The sequence below is a fragment of the Pseudonaja textilis genome, chromosome 5 (genome assembly GCF_049901715.1).
Source record: "Pseudonaja textilis isolate UNSWEBS1 chromosome 5, rPseTex1.2, whole genome shotgun sequence".
Lineage (NCBI taxonomy): Eukaryota > Metazoa > Chordata > Lepidosauria > Squamata > Elapidae > Pseudonaja > Pseudonaja textilis.
Genome location: NC_141994.1, coordinates 15,919,486 through 15,938,155, shown reverse-complemented (window position 1 = coordinate 15,938,155; position 18,670 = coordinate 15,919,486). Strand labels below are relative to the sequence as shown.

The 18,670-nt window shown below is 36.8% G+C and overlaps 1 protein-coding gene across 1 annotated transcript in view; it reads left to right on the top strand.

Annotated features, from left to right (window-relative positions):
• KIF21A (kinesin family member 21A) overlaps nucleotides 1-18,288 on the top strand; it is an 87,339-nt gene extending 69,051 nt beyond the window's left edge. The window contains exons 27-36 of the mRNA XM_087935480.1: nucleotides 1,278-1,391; nucleotides 1,868-1,996; nucleotides 3,374-3,412; nucleotides 6,207-6,340; nucleotides 8,862-9,042; nucleotides 10,903-11,067; nucleotides 12,217-12,334; nucleotides 13,353-13,523; nucleotides 14,730-14,929; nucleotides 16,842-18,288. Of these exons, the coding sequence (XP_087791606.1) occupies nucleotides 1,278-1,391; nucleotides 1,868-1,996; nucleotides 3,374-3,412; nucleotides 6,207-6,340; nucleotides 8,862-9,042; nucleotides 10,903-11,067; nucleotides 12,217-12,334; nucleotides 13,353-13,523; nucleotides 14,730-14,929; nucleotides 16,842-16,935 (1,345 nt within the window). The 3' untranslated portion in view covers nucleotides 16,936-18,288. The remainder of the gene's footprint in view (nucleotides 1-1,277; nucleotides 1,392-1,867; nucleotides 1,997-3,373; nucleotides 3,413-6,206; nucleotides 6,341-8,861; nucleotides 9,043-10,902; nucleotides 11,068-12,216; nucleotides 12,335-13,352; nucleotides 13,524-14,729; nucleotides 14,930-16,841) is intronic.
• The last annotated feature ends 382 nt before the right edge of the window (nucleotides 18,289-18,670 follow it).

Sequence of the window (18,670 nt, the reverse complement as noted above, 5' to 3'; positions counted from 1 at the left end):
CTATTGTGCAGCAAGCGGGGGGGTTAGTGTTACACATGAGGAAGTTAGACAGGAATAGGCTATAGCCAATTCACATTTTACACGTTGCTGTTCCATAGTGTCGCCCTATAGGTGTATTGTATGTGTATTGGGTTTTCTGTGTACCTGACTTCCTACTGATGTGTCATGATATTGCAACAGCCCTATAGCATCGTTTTGAGAGTAGGAGTTGAAACAGTTTTATGTCCAGGATGTGAGGGATCAGTATTTTCATAGCCCCTCTTTTTGACTCCTGCAGTATACATACAGGTCCTTGATTGAAGGCAGGTTGGTAGTAATTGTTTTTATTGCAGTCCTAATTAACCTCTGAAGTCTGTGTCTGTTTTCGTATTTAGATATACAGGCAGCCCTCGACTTACAGCGGTTCATTTAGGGACCATTCAAAGTTAGAACGGTGCTGAAAAAAAGGGACATGACAGCTTTTCACGCTAACAATATTGTGAACTTTAGTCACATCTTCAAAATTCAGAAGTTTGGCAGCTGGCTCATATTTACGACAATTGCAGTGTCCCGGCGGTCATATCATCCCTTTTTGCAACGTTCTGACAAGCAAAGTCAATGGGGAAACCAGATCCACTTAACAACCGGGTTAACTAAATTAAACAGCTGCAATGGTTCACTTAACAACTGTGGCAAAAAAGATCGTAAAATGGGGCAACATAAATTTTGAGCTCAATTGTGATCGTAAGTCGAGGACTACTTATATAAAGTGAATCAAGATCACCTGAAATGTTACTATCATTTTATAATGCCTTAGTAAGGCCACACTTGGAATACTGCACTCTAACCACTGCGCCACCGTGGCTCTGAATGAATGAAAAAAATACAATGAAACTTGGGGAAAAGTTGGATTTATTATAACAATGCACAACTAAAAGGTTTTTCATACTGCTTCTGGGCTCTGTCTGTGCCTCTCCAAGGAAAATACACCTCACAATTTTGGAAATCCTGATCCAAAAATCCTTGACATGATACCTTTAAGAATAACATATGTGTTTCAAGTACATTCACTCTTGGGAAACTGTTTATACTTACTTGCTCACAGTTGAGTTATGCTGCCTATCCCATTCTGCGTGGCTTATAATAGTACATGAAAAAAATCCGTATCTTGCAATTACTGAAAATATTTTTTTAACAATCTGGTGATGCTTTGTCAATTAACTTCAGCAAAACTCTGATAATCGCAGCCATCGAATTATGATTGTTCACCCAAGTTTTCTTTTTTTCTGTTATGACAGGTCCAAACAGTCATCATCTCCAACAGAAAAAAAAATACCAGAACCGTCACCTGTATCAAAGAGAAAAAGCTATGATAAATCCATAGATAAGCCAAAGTCAAAAGAACAAAAACAGTAAGATGCTTTACTTTAAATGTTGATTTTATTCATTGTGTTGTACGAAATGGAGAGTGGTTTTGCTTTTGTTGAAGAAACTGCCTTTGTAATTCTACTTCTGCATCTCACTTAATGGCACACTGAAAAGCGGTATGTAAACTTCCTTAATGTTGACGACTTATTATTGAGGGTTCTCAATCTTGAAACGGTGTTTTCCATTGTAGGCTCTCATATTTGCATTTTTTTTTCTTTGCGTAGCCTTTGTTTTAAGTTGTTATACTGCCATCTTGTGGTGGTATGCTTTATAATCTTTACATTCTACCAGAGGAGCTTGCAGTAAACATGACTCAATTAAGCAAGCAGGCATCAAGTGACCTATAGTCCCTAGCATACTTTCTTAATTTTAACCTCTTTGTTTCATTTGCTTTTTAAATTATTTTTATTTTTTATTTTATTTACAATTGGTTTTTAATGTTTTAATTTTTTTCTTATAGCTCAGATTCTGGAACCTCAGAGGCTAGTCTGTCACCTCCTCCTTCCCCACCAAGCCGGCCCCGTAATGAAATGAATGTTTTTAACCGCCTCACTGTTTCTCAGGGAAGCCCATCAGTTCAGAAGGATAAGTAAGTCACAAAGAACCAACTCCCCACAGCAGTGATGGTACCCAAAGCGCATGTGAGCCTGCAACAGAGCTTCAGAATGCTTTGGCTATGGCCATCTCATGCTAAGAGCTAAAAAATAGTTCATTTGTTGCTTCCACACACACTTTAAAATACAACTTTCCTAATTACATAAACATTTCCTGCTGAAATGTACATAAATTTATACTTCTGCCTGTGTAAAACCATTTTTCTTGTGACCTCCAAATAGCCAGTTTTTCATTTAAATGGTTTTTTTTCCAGGCATGGGAATACCCTGTGAGTTTCTGTGCTGTTGAATGATGCAGTGCCAGCATTCATATAATTATTGCATTGCGGTGTAATGCAATCTGCACTCTCATTTGCCTGAAACCACACTTTGAGGGTAAAGGAAGAACTGGAAATATCGACTAGGGGAAATTTTAGTACTTGCTTTGTGCAATATTTATTTTTTTCAGTGGTAGCCGTTTGAATTCATCCAAATTCTTTATTGCAAACGTGGTGCATTTTCACAGCTAATATATTGTGTTTAACTTTTATGTTTTTGGCAGTAGTATGAGGGCCTTTTTTTTCTTTATTCCTTGTCTGGCCTTTCCATACTTTGTCTTTAATGTCTTCCCCCTCCCAAATCTGCGATTGCTATATATGTTTCTAACAGTTCTTATAATCTACTGAGATCTTTTAGCCTATGCTTGGAACTACTTTATAGTAGCAAAAAGAAATAGCAATTCTCCATAGTGTTAATTATTGAAATTGGACATAAGGGTATACAAGATTGATCTGTTTTGAGCTTTCATAATTGCTACTCAGACTTCAACTGATCGATTGTGTTGAGGAATGCGGTATCTTCAATTGTTAAAAGTATACTGATGCATTCTTCGACACCAGGCTATTTATAAAGCATACAACTCTGCTTTGATTCAAAAGAAGAAAACACAAAGGGTTGATCTTTTTATCAGCAATTATGCTTTTGACTGTGATTGCAAAAGTGATCCCGGTTCCCTCTCTCCCCACCGCCCGATGCATGTATAAATGAACAAAAAGGCAGAAAGTTACCTGTTAAATTCAGTCATTTTATCAAAGTTCTCTCTTGAAGCTTTTAAAAAGAGTTAATCAAGGAAGCTGGAAATGGCTTGTAGAAAGTCTGTTTGATAGAATCTCCCTTTTTCCCTGGTGAAAAGGGGTTTTTTGCATATTCTTCTATCATTACCAAACCTGGTTAGGCCTGTTTGGGTGTAGTTTACACACTGTTTTCCCCCTACCTTTTCGTAACAATGCTGCTTTTACCCTCTCCCCCTTTTCTTTCTTTACTCTGATGATATCTATAATCTCTCTTCATAATCTTGCTACTGTTTATTGTAGGTCTGATGAAAGTGATTCTTCCCTGTCGGAAGTACACAGGTACTTTGTATTCCTTCTTTCCATCTTCTGGACTCTTCGTATTACGCTTAACATTTTTACTTGCAGTTCTTGAATTAACTAACTAAATATTTTTGCATGATTTTTTTTAAAAAAATCCCATGCTTCTCAAAACGTTCATATGTCTCTTGGATCATTTTTATTTATTTTTTCTGAAGCATTCTTATTCTGTTTGATTTTTAAAATATATATATATATATATACCTAGCATGTGCACTAATTTCTCTTTGGAAATCATGTCCGAGTGGTGTGCCTGTTTTTACTTATGTCTTTCTCTCTCTAATCTTTTAATACACTCATGGCAAACATTCTCAATTTGTTTTGTTGAAATGACAGGCTATAATGAACTAGATAGGAAAGACGTGTTTTCATTTTACATTCACATACATTCAACAACAGTTCTTGAATCTTAAAGGTGCTATAAAAGCAGCTCATCTGTAAGGGAAATATGTGCCATCAGAGTAAAGGAAATAAAAATTATCAATAATCACACGAGCATTTGTCAGTCTTAAACCATAAGCTTAGGACAAAAATAACACCTGCAACCAATTCTCAGTACAGGAGACTAGGATATAACTAAAAGTCGAAGAATTCCTGAATCAACATATTACAAATTAGAAATTATTTATAAGAATTTTCTTCAACTGCCCGGTATTTAAATTGTGCTTTCATTTATATATGTACAGAATGAAGTAACAAGTAATATTTTTCAGGTAACAGAACACTGTCAAATACTTAGAACTGATTCTAATTGCTTCTTCATTCATTGTTACCTAGAGTGTCTATCTCTTGGCACATAGACTTCTATTTCTATATATCTATTGCCCATTTGGACAAATTCTTGGCACATTTGATTCCTTTTTTTGGAATGGAATGATTATCAGTTTAGCTTGTTTTTATTTTATTGGAAATTTCTGGTACAACATACAAGTTTTTTTCTTAAATAGTTTCTATCTTCCTTGCTTGCAACCCAACTTTTACTGACTGACTTCATTCTGTCTTTATTGCCTGTTTTCACTCTTCACTTTCTAGTTATCTTAAATATACATATATCTGATATGCCTGCAAGTTTTTATTTACACATAAAGCACATATATTTGAAAGATACAAAGAGTCTGAACCATTTACTATTTAAACATCCAAATTTGTTAGAAATAGAAGACTCTTATTAACACTTACGTTTTTTCTATGGTATTTATTGTCTTTTTCTTGATACAACAATTAGTTACATTCCTTAAGCAAATATAAAACTATACATGCTTCAATTATATTCCAGTCCTCTAATCAATAACTTACTATACATTAGCATCTTAATATATAAGATCTTTCAGGTCTGCTACAGATATATTCTGCAGAGTATAAGAATATTGACTTCTGTACTTCTTCACTTTATAATTTAGATTTCACGTCTTGAAAATGCACTATTCAATTCGCCCTGCTTTAATATAATCTCAGGGATAGTGATTTGCTGATCGATATGAGATAGAAATATGCATCTGATACATCATTAAACTTACTCATTTTTTCCGCATCCAAATTTTAAATGTTGTCTCCTTGTTTACAGAGGTTTATAAACTTCTGATCCCCTGGAGCCAAATTTGATTACCTGGAAAAGTCCATGATATTTTCTTAGTGTCAGTGGAGAAGTGGTTTGCCATTGCCTTTTGAAATGTTTTTTCAGCTTTCTACACTAAACTAGAGCCCTGGGATTTCTTCACAACCTTTAATCCAAATACTAACCAAACTAAATGCTGCTTAATTTGTTACAAGGTCATGCAAGTGTAGATGTGTCAGTCTGCTGTAAAAGGTTCTTTGATCCAGGAGCTCATAGAATAATTTTCTTCAAAATTCTCCTGCTGCACTTCCATTGCTGTTTTCTGGATTTCTGGATCAGAAGTTTGTAAGGCTATAGGAAGTTGAGAGTGCTTTGTCCCAAGAACCTGCTGTCTGTAGGCTCAATGAAGAAAATTAAAATCTTTCATAAATGTTTCGGAAATGATCCAAGGATCATTCAGGGACTTTGCAGATTATTTTGTTAGTATCATTACCAAATAGTAATATATGTGCGTACAATCATGAATAAAACTGTATGTATGAGAATATGCATACTCACACATACTATAAGCTATAATTAGGTAAAGGGCACCATGAGAAAATTTGCCCTCTCCCCTTCATTTTTTTAATAATTCAAAAATGCTAGTAAATATTTTTTGGAATAATTTAATTTTGCTTAGCATAGAATATGGATTTGGATAAGTAAATAGACTGGTTATAGGAAACATACTGCCCTGTTCGGTACAATTCAAACTCTGATTTGGCCATATTTTTTTAAATCTGTCTCTTAATGAAGCAACAGCGATTAACTGAGGACAGTAATTGCACCTGCCTATTGTGCTGGAAGATAGTATCTGTAAATATGTGTGTTCCTCAGAACCCTTTGGCCATGATCAAGCTAATCTTTGCTTTACAGCCCTCTCTAAGCAGCATCAGCCTATTCGCCCCCAAAATCTGGCTCCTCATTTTACCCATCTCAGGATAGAAGACTGAATCAATCCTGAGCCTGGTGAATTTCGAACTGCCAAATTGCAGGCAGCCGGCAATCAGCAGAAGTAGCCTGCAGTACTGCATTCTAACCACTGCGCCACCATGGCTCATATGCTTAATCTATATCTTCATGAAAGATTTCCACTAATGCAGGGCTAGGTGACTGGAAAAGTAAAATCTGATTAAAATGACCTGATACTATGACTAATATATGCTTCTTTTTCCCATTTAGAGGCATAATCAACCCAGTTTCTCCAAAATATGTCCGACCCTCCCCAGTTCAATGTATCTATATTGCTGAAGGTCATATGAAGGCTGTGCTTTGTGTTGATTCTACTGACGATCTTCTCTTCACTGGATCAAAAGGTTTGATGGGTTTCCATGGTGTTTATGTAGCTTTCTGAAGTTTGCTTTCAGTATTGACGGGGTTACCGATGGGCCATGAAATGTTCTAAGAATAACAGTTTATGTTTGAAGCCTGTGTGAATCTGTTTATTACATTTTAATTGAAGATTGGAGTGTCAAATAAAAGAGGCACGCAAGTTTGCAATTCAAGATTCAAGAGCAAATGGATTCAATTTGGAGCAATGTGAAATTTGACTGAGGAAAAATATAGCTGCAGGATATACCATAATGAGGAAGCATCAAAAATATTTGTTTTTGGGGGGAGGGGGGGGGCAGGACAAGATAACACTAGCAATCGCAGAGATAATAAAACTTTTAGAGGACTGTATCTATAAACTGTACATTTCAAGAGATTCACAACAATAATGGCAACATTATTAATAAGTAATAATGTTTTAACCAGGGGTGGGATTCTACCAGTTCTGTCCGACTCTGTAGAACTGGTAGCTCTGAAGAGCAGCAGACTTAGAACCGGTTCTATGTCTGCTGCTGTTTTGGCCCACCCGGGCTCTTACCTGACCTTTATTTCCTGCTTTTTCAACCTCAGCTGCTGTGCACGGCACAACTGTGTTTGAAACAGCTGGAAAAAAAGTGCTTTTTCAACTGTTGCACACCTGCGTGCAGCGCTGCTCAGTTGTCCAGGCAGCAAGCTGACGATTCACACCCGCGTGCAGTAATTAACAACATTGAAAGCTCCAAATTGCTTGCAAAAAGACTGCTTCAAATGGCTAATTCAAAAAGTGTCCTACGCTTTATTTTTTTTTCTCCAAAACTTGTGTAAAAAGTTCTTTTTCATTTATTTATTTTCCTAAAGTGCCAGGCCTAGTGTAACATTTAATTATGGCCATTAACTTGCCATGATAGGTGGGTTTTGCTGCTACTGACCATCAGCTTTTTTAGAATGTCAAGATACAGATAATGCTTGGCTTACAACAATTCATTTAGTGGCCATTCAAAGTTACAGCATCACTGAAAAAAGTGACTTATGGCCACATAAACATTGGGTTCAATTGCAGTTGTAAGTTGAGGACTACGTGTAGTTAGTACAGCTGTTCTGCAAACTTGACTGGCTATTCTTAGAGAAGGCTCACTATACCAGGCCAAGGAAGGAACCTTGGAGAAACCTGAATTCTGAAGTGATTATCTTGGTCTGATTTTTTTACACCTCAAAAATCTGGCATTTTAACAGTGTATATAGATTTTCTGGGTGGACACGGTGGCTCAGTGGGTAAGACACTGAGCTTGTTGATCAGAAAGGTTGGCAGTTCGGCGGTTCGAATCCCTAGTGCCGTGTAATGGAGTGAGCTCCCGTTACTTGTCCCAGCTTCTGCCAACCTACCAGTTCGAAAGCATGTAAAAATGCAAGTAGGAAAATAGGGAGCCCTTTGGTGGGAAGGTAACAGCGTTCCGTGCTTTTAGTCATGCCAGCCACATGACCACAGAGACGTCTTCGGACAGTGCTAACTCTTTGGCTTTGTAACGGAGATAAGCACCGTCCCCTAGAGCCGGAAACAACTAGCACATATGTGCGAGGGGAACGTTTACCTTTTACAGATTTTCTATATCCACTAAAACCCACTTCTGATAAAAGGTGCATCATTCAGCCGAGTACTTTCCTAGTTACTATATGCTTTCTGGAGAGCTTGAAAAGAATCGCCTGCATTTCACATCCCCAGACTTGTTATGTGCAGATGTAATATACCAATTTAAGAAGTCACTCATGCTTCTTTTTATTTCTATTAATATTAGAAGTATTTTGTCAACAAATTAATCAATGAATCGATCTTTTCATTTGCCTGTATTTTATTACAACTGCTAAATTACCTCAGAGCTCCTTGGAAAACTAACTAGAATAAATGATTGCTTCTGGTAGAATAGTTTGGATGTGATCCCTAGGACACGATGTTTTGCTGGAAATGTTGCTTTTCCCTATCAGTTGTTTACAAGCATTTGTGGATTTTTGTTATTTGGTACCATCCTTTTCTGTAAGGGCACTAATTTTAGCACATAGCGAGATTCTTACAAAGCAAGTCTGTATTCCATATGTTATAACTTATTGTTAAATTATTGTAGTGTGGTGCACATGAAATTCTTTTTGAAATAAATTGAAACTTCAGTTGCTATAAAATATAATTATAGGATGTTACAATTAAAAAAATCCTTTTGACATCTAGCCAAATATTTTTTAAGTATCGTACTTTTTGTTTTAAGTATCCTACTTTCCATTTTTTAAAATGAAAATATTATTGTCTACTCTCAATTTTAATGTTTCTTACATAATATTTTTGTCACTTATGTGTTTGTTCCTTTGCTAGTGTTAATTGACCCATTGAATAACTTTTAAAGATAATTGTTAAACATTGATTTGTATCTTATACCAATATTTACATAATTTCTGAAAATATGAAGCAACAAATAAGCTGAAGGTATTGTGCAAAATAATCTAGTGTGTTTTATTTGTTGTAATTTTTTTCTTCTTTAGATCGTACCTGTAAAGTATGGAATTTGGTTACTGGACAGGAAATCATGTCTCTGAGTGGTCATCCTAACAATGTTGTATCTGTAAAATACTGTAATTATACTAGTTTGGTGTTCACAGTCTCAACATCTTATATTAAGGTGTGGGACATCCGCGATTCTGCTAAATGTATCCGAACTCTAACGTAAGTTGAGACTCTAAAAAACAAAAATGTAATCTTACAATATTAATAGTTTTTGGAGTAAATGCCAAGACAATTATAATTATGCAGAATACACAGGCTCAAAAGAGTTTCATTTTCTTTAACTTTTGGGTAAATCTCACTAAGCTGGCAAATTACCTGAAAGGTATATGCAGTCTGAGGAAAAATAAAGCCCCCGATGCAGTCTGAGAAAACAAAATCAAACTTTTGCTGGCAAGGAGCTCTAAATTAAACACTGTAAACAGGGGTGACACATTAATTTAAGTTGTAAAAAGAGAAGCGTGTAATTTCTCTTCCGATTTTCCTTATACTGCATCACCCTCTGATTCCAAGTACATTTTGAAAGTCTTCTCAAAGCCAAGGCAGCTGGTCTTGACTCTGCCTGAAGCATTTCTGTTAGGGATACACCCTAGCAGAATGTGCACGGCAGTCAGGCAGGCAGGCAGGCAAAATATGTGAGATAAACGTTTGTGTAGCTTACACTCAGTAAAACAGATACACTGTGCTAGTTAAATAGTTTATTCCAGTAAGAGTTTTAGCATAGTCAAACAGTCCATATATCATTCACTAGTTCAGTCTGTCCGGGGATTATTCAGTGCAAAGTCCGGTATTGAAAAAGAGGTCAGTAAACTTACAAATATCGGTCCAATAATATATCTCCTCGCAGTAGAGGTATGAAGAAATCAAACCTCCTTTCTTCCTTCGATGTTCAAAAACTCAGCAGCAGGGAACACGCAGTTAGCAAACCAGCAATCCAGCAGGTTCTCTTGCTCCTCTTATGGCGTTTTCACAACCGCACCCAAAATTACATGCTTTGCAGTTTAAAGTGACAGACACTTAAACTTACTATCACAGTTTATATATATTATTTTACCCAAACTACGTTAGGTAACCTTGTTATTCCTAACAATTTCTCATCTTTTTAACAAGAGAGTTCAGGTTATCACAGATCATGGAGGAAACCACTAAATTAGGCCTCTTCTATCTCAAAGGGGGACACGGTGGCTCAGTGGCTACGTCGCTGAGATTGTCAATTAGAAAGGTCAGCAGTTCGGCAGTTCGAATCCCTAGCGTCATGTAATGGAGTGAGCTCCCGTTATTTGTCCCAGCTTCTGCCAACCTAGCAGTTTGAAAGCATGTAAAAATGCAAGTAGAAAAATAGGGACCCCTTTGGTGGAAAGGTAACAGCGTTCCAGGCGCCTTCGGCGTTTAGTCATGCCAGCCACATGACCACAGAGACATCTTTAGATAGTGCTGGCTCTTTGGCTTTGTAATGGAGAGAAGCACTCTAAAGCTGGAAACAACTAGCATGTATGTGCGAGGGGATCCTTTACCTTTACATATGTATCAAAGGGAAGAGAGAATCAATTCACATTAAATTGGGTCTTAATGTCTGCCTGATTAGAACACTCAATGTTAACAAGATGTGTGATAAATATACATTATTTTTTGTATTTTTTAATCAAATGTATATAGCTGCCTTCTCGTTGGTGTATTCGGTGGCATGCAGTAAAAGAAACAAAACAAATCTTAAATAACCTTTAAAACAATATAAAATATAAATAAGATCATGGGAGAATGCATCCAAATCTCACATAGAATACAACCATCTTGTGGGCTAGTTGCATTATTGTTTTCATTATTGCTTGTATGCTTTCCAGAGTCACAGCTACATAAATATGTTAAATAAATAAATAAATTGGAAGCTTTCCATTTAAAATGGTGTCTATCACCCCATTGTTTTATTGTGTTCAACGATGGACAGATGACATTAGTACTCATTTTTTAAAAAAATCTAACCCAATCTTGTCTTGTTTTGTTCTTTTCCCTTACAAAATGAAGGTCTTCAGGCCAGGCAATGCCAGGGGATGTTTGCTCTGGAAATGCCAATAGAACAGTTACAATTCCAGCTGGTGAGAACCAGATAAATCAGATTGCCTTAAATCCAACAGGCACTTTTCTATACGCAGCTGCAGGAAACGTGGTCAGAATGTGGGACCTGAAGAGGTAACATTTCCAAATTATTTACTGACCCCACGCTAGAACATTGCGATTTTTGGTGCCCAAATGAATTGGTAGTTGTAATCTGCATTAGATTTCTTCAGTTTGGAAGCTAGCAAGGACTTGTCACTATCAGGATTCATTAAATATTTGTAGTGGATACCCTGATATATCATCATTTCTTCCCGTGGCTCAAGCACTGAATTGCAATGTATGACTTTGGTGATTATGGTGACAATGTATGAGTACGTTTAACTGCCCACTCAGGACTTACCAATTCAATGTTACGTCTTTTGGGCTCCAGCTGTCTTTATGCAGCTGATAAACGGAATTCTACATGAGCATTTATATCAAGGAGTGTTAGTCTACCTTGATGATATCTTAATATATTCAGACACTATGGAAGAACACATATGGTTGGTAAGACAAGTATTGAAAAAGTTACTGTCTGCACAATTACTATATGTAAGAATATGTTTGTCCTTTATATTTCTTTACAAAGGGAAAGCTTTGTCCTTTTTGCTTTTCAAAGGGAAAAATTCAAAGCCAAGAAAGATGCATATTCTAATAAAATTATGTACAAAAATAAAATATTTAAATTTGTTTTAGAAAAACAAATCAGTTTCCATATTTTTCACATGAATAAAGGACAGAAGTGAGTTTTCAAAAAATAAATCAAAGGAACAATTAACTTTCTGATGTAAAGTACAGTCCTTTAAAATAAAGTTTGTGTAGTCACTGTATATATGAGTAGAATGCTTGATTTTCCTCCAAAAACCACCAGTCCTTCATAGTGATACTCAAAAAGTATCTGCTGAGGTGCAGGCTGAGTCTACCAGCTCTATCTTTACCTCCAAGTAAACATATTAAATTAAATTTACCAGCTATTTTTGTGGAAATATCTTTGGTGTCTGCAGATAGCCATGAGAAGGCCAGGAGCTCCCCAGAGCAGGCAGAGAGAAGTGTACAGCTGTGGCTGACTCATATCTTCAACAAATATTATAGATCCAGACGGATGTTACACTTGTTCAATGATTTGCACCGCCCTAATATTAGTATAGTTTTGAAAAAGAAGTAGTTGAGGTGATTGGTTTGCTTTTGAAATAATTAAGTTATTTTATGTTTCTGAAGTTTTATCTTTTGCTGTTATTCTAGATTTCAGTCTACAGGAAAACTAACTGGTCACTTGGGCCCAGTTATGTGTCTCACAGTAGATCGTATTTCTAATGGACAAGATCTCATCATTACTGGATCCAAGGACCATTATATAAAGGTAAAAACCCCTCATGCATTTTTTAAAAATAATCGTATGAAAGTAAACTTCAAGAATGAACTTCCTCTGTTTCTATCCTTACAAGATTTGGAGAGGCACTTCAATCCTGTATGGAAACTAGTCAAACATCAGTTTATGGAATTCAGTGGAGTAGAGTGCATTATATCTGTCTTACAGTTGATAGGCTGCTCAGGCTGACATTTTTGGAACACATTTATGAATGGACAGTAGGAATTCCCTATTTGAATTGAAAAATCTTCAGACAGATTCTCTCATTCATTTATTCTTCAAATTTATATACCAACCCATTTCGGATATATATTCTTCCTGGGTGCCTCCAGAGAATATTTCCTGGTTGATAGATGTCTAAAACTGTTCAACTTTTCATGGGATTTTTTTTTTTTTGGGGGGGGAGTGTTTGAAAGTAAAATAGTTCGGCATTATTTGTTTTTAATGAAAATGACCTTTTCTGTCCACATTTTCAGATATAAAGACCCTTAAATTCATAGTCTTATAAGATTTATAAGATTCCAATCCCAATCCTCAATAAATGTTGCTACTTAGAAATATTTTAAAATGTTAACCACTGACATGTTCCATAATTAGTATATGGGCAAGTACTAGTTAAACCATGTTTTAATTTTTGAATAGAATACTGCTGCTCAGTAGGTTAATTATTGTTACTCTGTTGCTCATTTGATTATTGATAGAATCAGAAATGCTTAAAGTCCTTGAGATAAAATGGTAGTGAAATAATTTCGTAATAAGACTTTGAAAAATAATTTCAGTTTTTTGGTGCAGAGAGAATGTAAATAATATAAATTAGGCATTTGTGATTGCTGACTGCCCATGTTATTTAAAATCACAAAGATTTAAAATCAATTAGTAATTTCTAAATGCACCTCCATTGGAGGACTATTGTATATTCATTAAGAGCAATGGATGTATTTCCTCATACATGTTTTCTTAATTGCTAACCAAAACAATTCTGAAGATATATTGTATTCTCCCATTCCAGATGTTCGATATAACTGAAGGAGCTCTTGGAACTGTAAGCCCTACACACAACTTTGAACCTCCTCATTATGATGGCATTGAAGCACTTACTATTATGGGTGACAACCTTTTTAGTGGATCCAGAGATAATGGGATTAAAAAATGGGACTTGGCTCAAAAAGACCTAATTCAGGTAACGCTAAAACACAAAAGGCATTAAGATATAAGAACTGTTGTCACAATTGTCATTAGAAAAATTATAACTAAAAGCCAACGTGGGTTTGTCAAAAACCAATCATGCTGGACACACCTTATTGCATTCTGTGACAAAGTAACCTCATTAGTAGTTCGGGTATGGCTATACTTAGACTTCAGTAAGGCATTTGACAAAGTAGACCACTTATTTCTTGGTAAGAATGTGGGATAGACAGTGTGGGATAGACAGTACCATCCACCACACCATTATTGGCTTACCAATCTCATTCAATATGTAGCCCTCAGTAGAACCACCTCTACATATATGGAGGAAGCATGCAGTTGGGTAGGCCAAGGTTCATAAATGATCTAGATAAGGGGATAGAAGAGAAATTCATCCAATTTGCAGACAACACCAACTTGGGGGGAATAGCTAACAGTTTAAAAGATAGGCTCAAGATTCAGAAGGATCTTGATAGACTTGAACACTGGGCCATATATCCAACAAAATGACGAAATTAGGTCCTGTAGTTAAATACCAAATCCAAAGGTATAGAAAAGGTGGTATCTGGCTTAACAGCAGTAACGGGTGAGGAATCTAGATGCCCTAGTGGACAACCACTTAAATATAAGCCAGCAGTGTGCTGAAGTTGCCAAAACTAATGCAATCAGCAGAAGGATAATAACAAGATCACATGAAAGTGTTAATATCACTTGCCAGTTAGCACTGGTAAGACCACATTTGCAATTCTGCATCATTCAGAGTTGCAATGGCACTGAAAAAAGTGACTTGCAACTGGCCCTTGGCATTTACAATAGCTGTAGCATTCCCAAGTCATGTGATCAGAATTTGGGCACATGGTAACCGACATGTGTTTGCAACAGTTGAAGCATCGCCTGATCACCATTTATGACCTTCCCAGTCATCTTCTGACAAGCAAGGTCAACGGAGAAACCAGATTCTCTTAATGACGACATGATTCACTTAACTGTCGTGATTCTCATACCAATTATGGCAAAAAGGGTCATAAAATTGTACACAACTTACTTAACAGCTGCCTTGTTTGATGACAGAAGATCTAGTCTCAGTTATGGTCATACATTGAGGACTAAATGTAATAGAATTCACTTCATCATCTTCCAGTTCATATTTTCATTAGTTACAGGTACTGCCATTTTTCTGCCTTGTGATTTTTCTCCTCAGCAAGTTCCTAATGCTCACAAGGACTGGGTTTGCGCTCTTGGTGTTGTTCCTGATTCCTCTGTGCTAGTGAGCGGCTGCCGAGGAGGCATTCTGAAGCTCTGGAGTGGAGACACATTTGCCCCAATCACTGAACTGAAAGGACATGATAGTCCTATTAATGCCATCTGCTCCAATCCCAGCCACATTTTTACTGCATCCGAGTGAGTTATTTTTTACGTTTTGTAGTTATATGGATAGACCTCAACTTACGTTAATTTATTCAGCAACTGTTCAAATGGGTGGTGCGGTGGCCTAGAGGGGAAGCTCCCGCCTCACAATCAGGAGGCTGTGAGTTTGATCCTAGGTAGAGGCAGATAGTTCTCTCTCTGGGAAGAATGAGAATATATCTGCTGAACAAAACTCTGCATTGGCAACAGGAAGGGCATCGGGCCATTAAAACAACCCGCTAGCTCCATTCAGTTGCCCAGACTCTACCATGCAAAGCATTATGGGGTCATTAAGATGATTCAGCAACTGTTCAAAGGGTTGAATGAACAGTGGTTATGACTTGTGCTAGCATCCTCGTAGTTCCAGGATTGTGATCTGGGCGCTTGGCAACCCAGTTGCACCTAATTACACCAGTTGCAAAGCACCCCAAATCCCCGTGACTGCCATTTGCAACCTTCCCTTTTATCTTCCCCAGAAAGTCAGTGGGGAAGACAGCCGGGGAGATTGCAAATGGCGGAGATAAGTCTCTCACATCTGTGCACTTTGCCCAGCTACGCTATTAGCACCAGCCGTTATGCGCACACCCATGCACCCTTTCCAACCCCTGCCTGTCGTGCACCTTTATACACCCTTCCACCTCCCTGCACCCTCCTGGTTCCTCTCACTTCCTTCCTCATTACATGTTTTACGTGCCTACTAGCTTAGGGCCTGTAACTTCCTACCAGCTGACTTAGATTGTGGGAAGCTGGCTTGAAGTTGCCTCACCTAGCAACCATGGGGTTCAGTGATGGAAACTCAGATCAAAGGGATGGTGATGGCCTTCAGAATCACATCAATTAGCAGTGGAAATCATAGTCCCAATTATAGTTGTAAGTTGAGAACTACCTATACTTTATTTCTGGAATAAATTCAGGGCATTATCATTCAGTTGAAGCATGGGCTTTTTTTTAACAATACATTTTAACAAAGAAATAAAATAATAAACATAATAAATTGCCCAGGATTCTGATTATATAGAATTCTTTATTGGCCAAGTGTGATTGGACACACAAGGAATTTGTCTTGGTGCAAATGCTCTCAGTATACATAAAAAGAAAAGATACATTCGTCAAGAGTCAAGAATCATCAGGTACCATACTTAATGATAGTCATAGGGCACAATAAGCAATCAAATCATACTAGGAAACAGTCAATATAAATCGTAAGGATACAAGCAACCAAGTAACAGTCATAGAGTCACAAGTGGGAGGCGATGGGTGATAAGGAGTGATGAGAAGATTAACAGTAATAGTAGTGCAGACTTTGTAAATAGTTGGACAGTGTTGAGGGAATTATTTGTTTAGCGGAGTGATGGCGTTTGGGAAAAAACTGTTCTTCTAGTTGTTCTGTTCAGTGCTCTACAGCATTGTTTTGAGGGTAGGAGTTGAAATAGTTTATGTCCAGGATGTGAGGGGTCTGTAAATATTTTCACAGCCCTCTTACACTTCTCTATGAAATGACGATACAGATAATTCTACAAAATATAAACATACTTACTCAGTATGGGTCTTACAGCTTTTGAATAAATCCAAAATTGAGAATTTTATTTGTCTGCGTATTTGATGTCCCTCTAATATGGGTTTAATAGTCCCACACTTTTGGAAAAACAAACCATGGAGGCCAAAACAGTATTAACTCCCATTTGTGCCCATTTATAAGTTGACATTGCCGAGATGGTTCCTTCTGTTTTAAAAACCATCTCCCGAAGGAAAGTTCTTCCAGTGGAGAAGACTTACTGCTGTACTGTATGAGTATTTACTTTATAAAGAACAGTCATGTCTTTCAATCAGAGGTCAACTTAATTTAATTGAGCATTTAATTAATGTTTCTTTTTCATTCCCTTTAAATGTTAATAATGTTTTACAGTGATCGAACTGTGAAAATCTGGAAAGTTCCCAGCAGTCTAGATGGACAGGTCTCTGATCCAGGTGATACAACTGAAGATATTGTCAGTAACTGAACAAGAGTTGCACTGCTAAACATCTCAAGCTCTGATGATAAGCTTTGCTCTCACTGAAGTTGCTCTGCATTTATAGGCAAATGGTAATAATACCTGAAAGGATTGTTAATTGTTCTACTGTTAGGCATTTGTATTCTGCTAAATACCGCTGCCCTTAAGAGCTGCCTTATGTATACCGCGTTCAAACTGTTGGTTTTATATATCTTTGTCTGGGTTTGTGTGACTGCTTGTTCTAACCTATCATAGCTTAATTCGTGTGTGTATAAATAAGACTTAGCGAAATCAAACTGGATATCTGTGATCTTGAATGGTGGTCTGAAAACTGTAATCTAGAATGTGAAGTTGCCCTACGTACCTCACATTGACCCTTCTGTGGAATGAAACTTCACAGTTATCCAAAATATACCGGTGTATTTTATCTCATTTTCCAAAGCCTTTAACAGAAGAGAATAGAGGGGTCCTAATACATTTACTTGAATTTTGCTGCTGTATGAAATATTAAGACTGGAGTGTCAATAAACTGGAAGAGATTACTGCTCCTGACACAGTTACTGTTTCCAATCGGAAGGCTCCTGACATTATAAATAAAAAGAAATCGGGCAACTAATAAATCTTTCTTAACTTCATTTTCCATTAAAAGAAAAAAATGGCAGTCATCACGGGGAATGGATGACTAGAAATAGAAAATCTAGGAATCCAAATATCTCAATTTCATCTGGGCAAATTATTGAGGCAGGAGAGTTGCACATTAAAACCCTGGAAGCATCCTATAATCTGCTAATAATGAATGTTACATAACCCTATACTTTTATTGACCAAAGTAGCGCGCAGCTTATGTCTACTCCTTGCTCAGGACTAAAAACTAAACTGCTGTCGAATTAACATTCTGTTAGGGCTTTGGCCTACCACAGTATTCATAGAGAAATACCTTGTTTTGTTTTCCCATGTGGAGTGATTTTAATCTCACGTTCTTAAAGGTTTCCTTTCTTTTAGTCTAATTTGATATGCTGCTAAATACATTTTAAATACGTCTGTGAACCTTGAAAAAACATACTTAGGAGAATTGCAATAACGGTATCAAGAAAGACTGTAAATATGTGAGTTATAAAGCGAGAGAGACTGGGTTCCTGAGTGAATTTTAAAAATGCTGCAGTGTGTGCAGGTTGGAAGATATGTATAATTTATCCAAATGTTCAGGATTTAATTTGTAAATTCAGCTATTTTTAAAGGTTTAGAATAATTTTCAAGAAAAACGTTTTACTGTTTTATTGGGTATAATGATGGAGAAGATGAGCTTATAACTGTATAGCTTGAGGTAGTCCGTTGCTTAAATTAAAAAAAAAACACTACATAACTGAATGCACACTATTTGTCCTTGGTTTTTGTTTATTCTATTCTCTTCCTCCCCCTCCCAAAGAGATACGTTTATATACAAGTAGTGGTTAACTTAAAACAGGTTGTTTAGTCACCATTCAAAGTTACAATGGCATTAAAAGAAATGTGGCTTATGACCGTCTTTCACACTTACAACTGTCAAGCATCACCATGATCATTTGATCAAAACTCAGATTGCTGGCAACTGGTTCATATTGATGACCTTAATTGTGTCTCAGTCTCATGTTATCCCCTTTTGCAGCCTTCTGACAAGCCAAGACAATCAGGAGGCCAGATTCACTTAACGTCCAGGTTACTAACTTATCAGCTGCAGTGATTCACTTAACAAATGGGGCAAGGT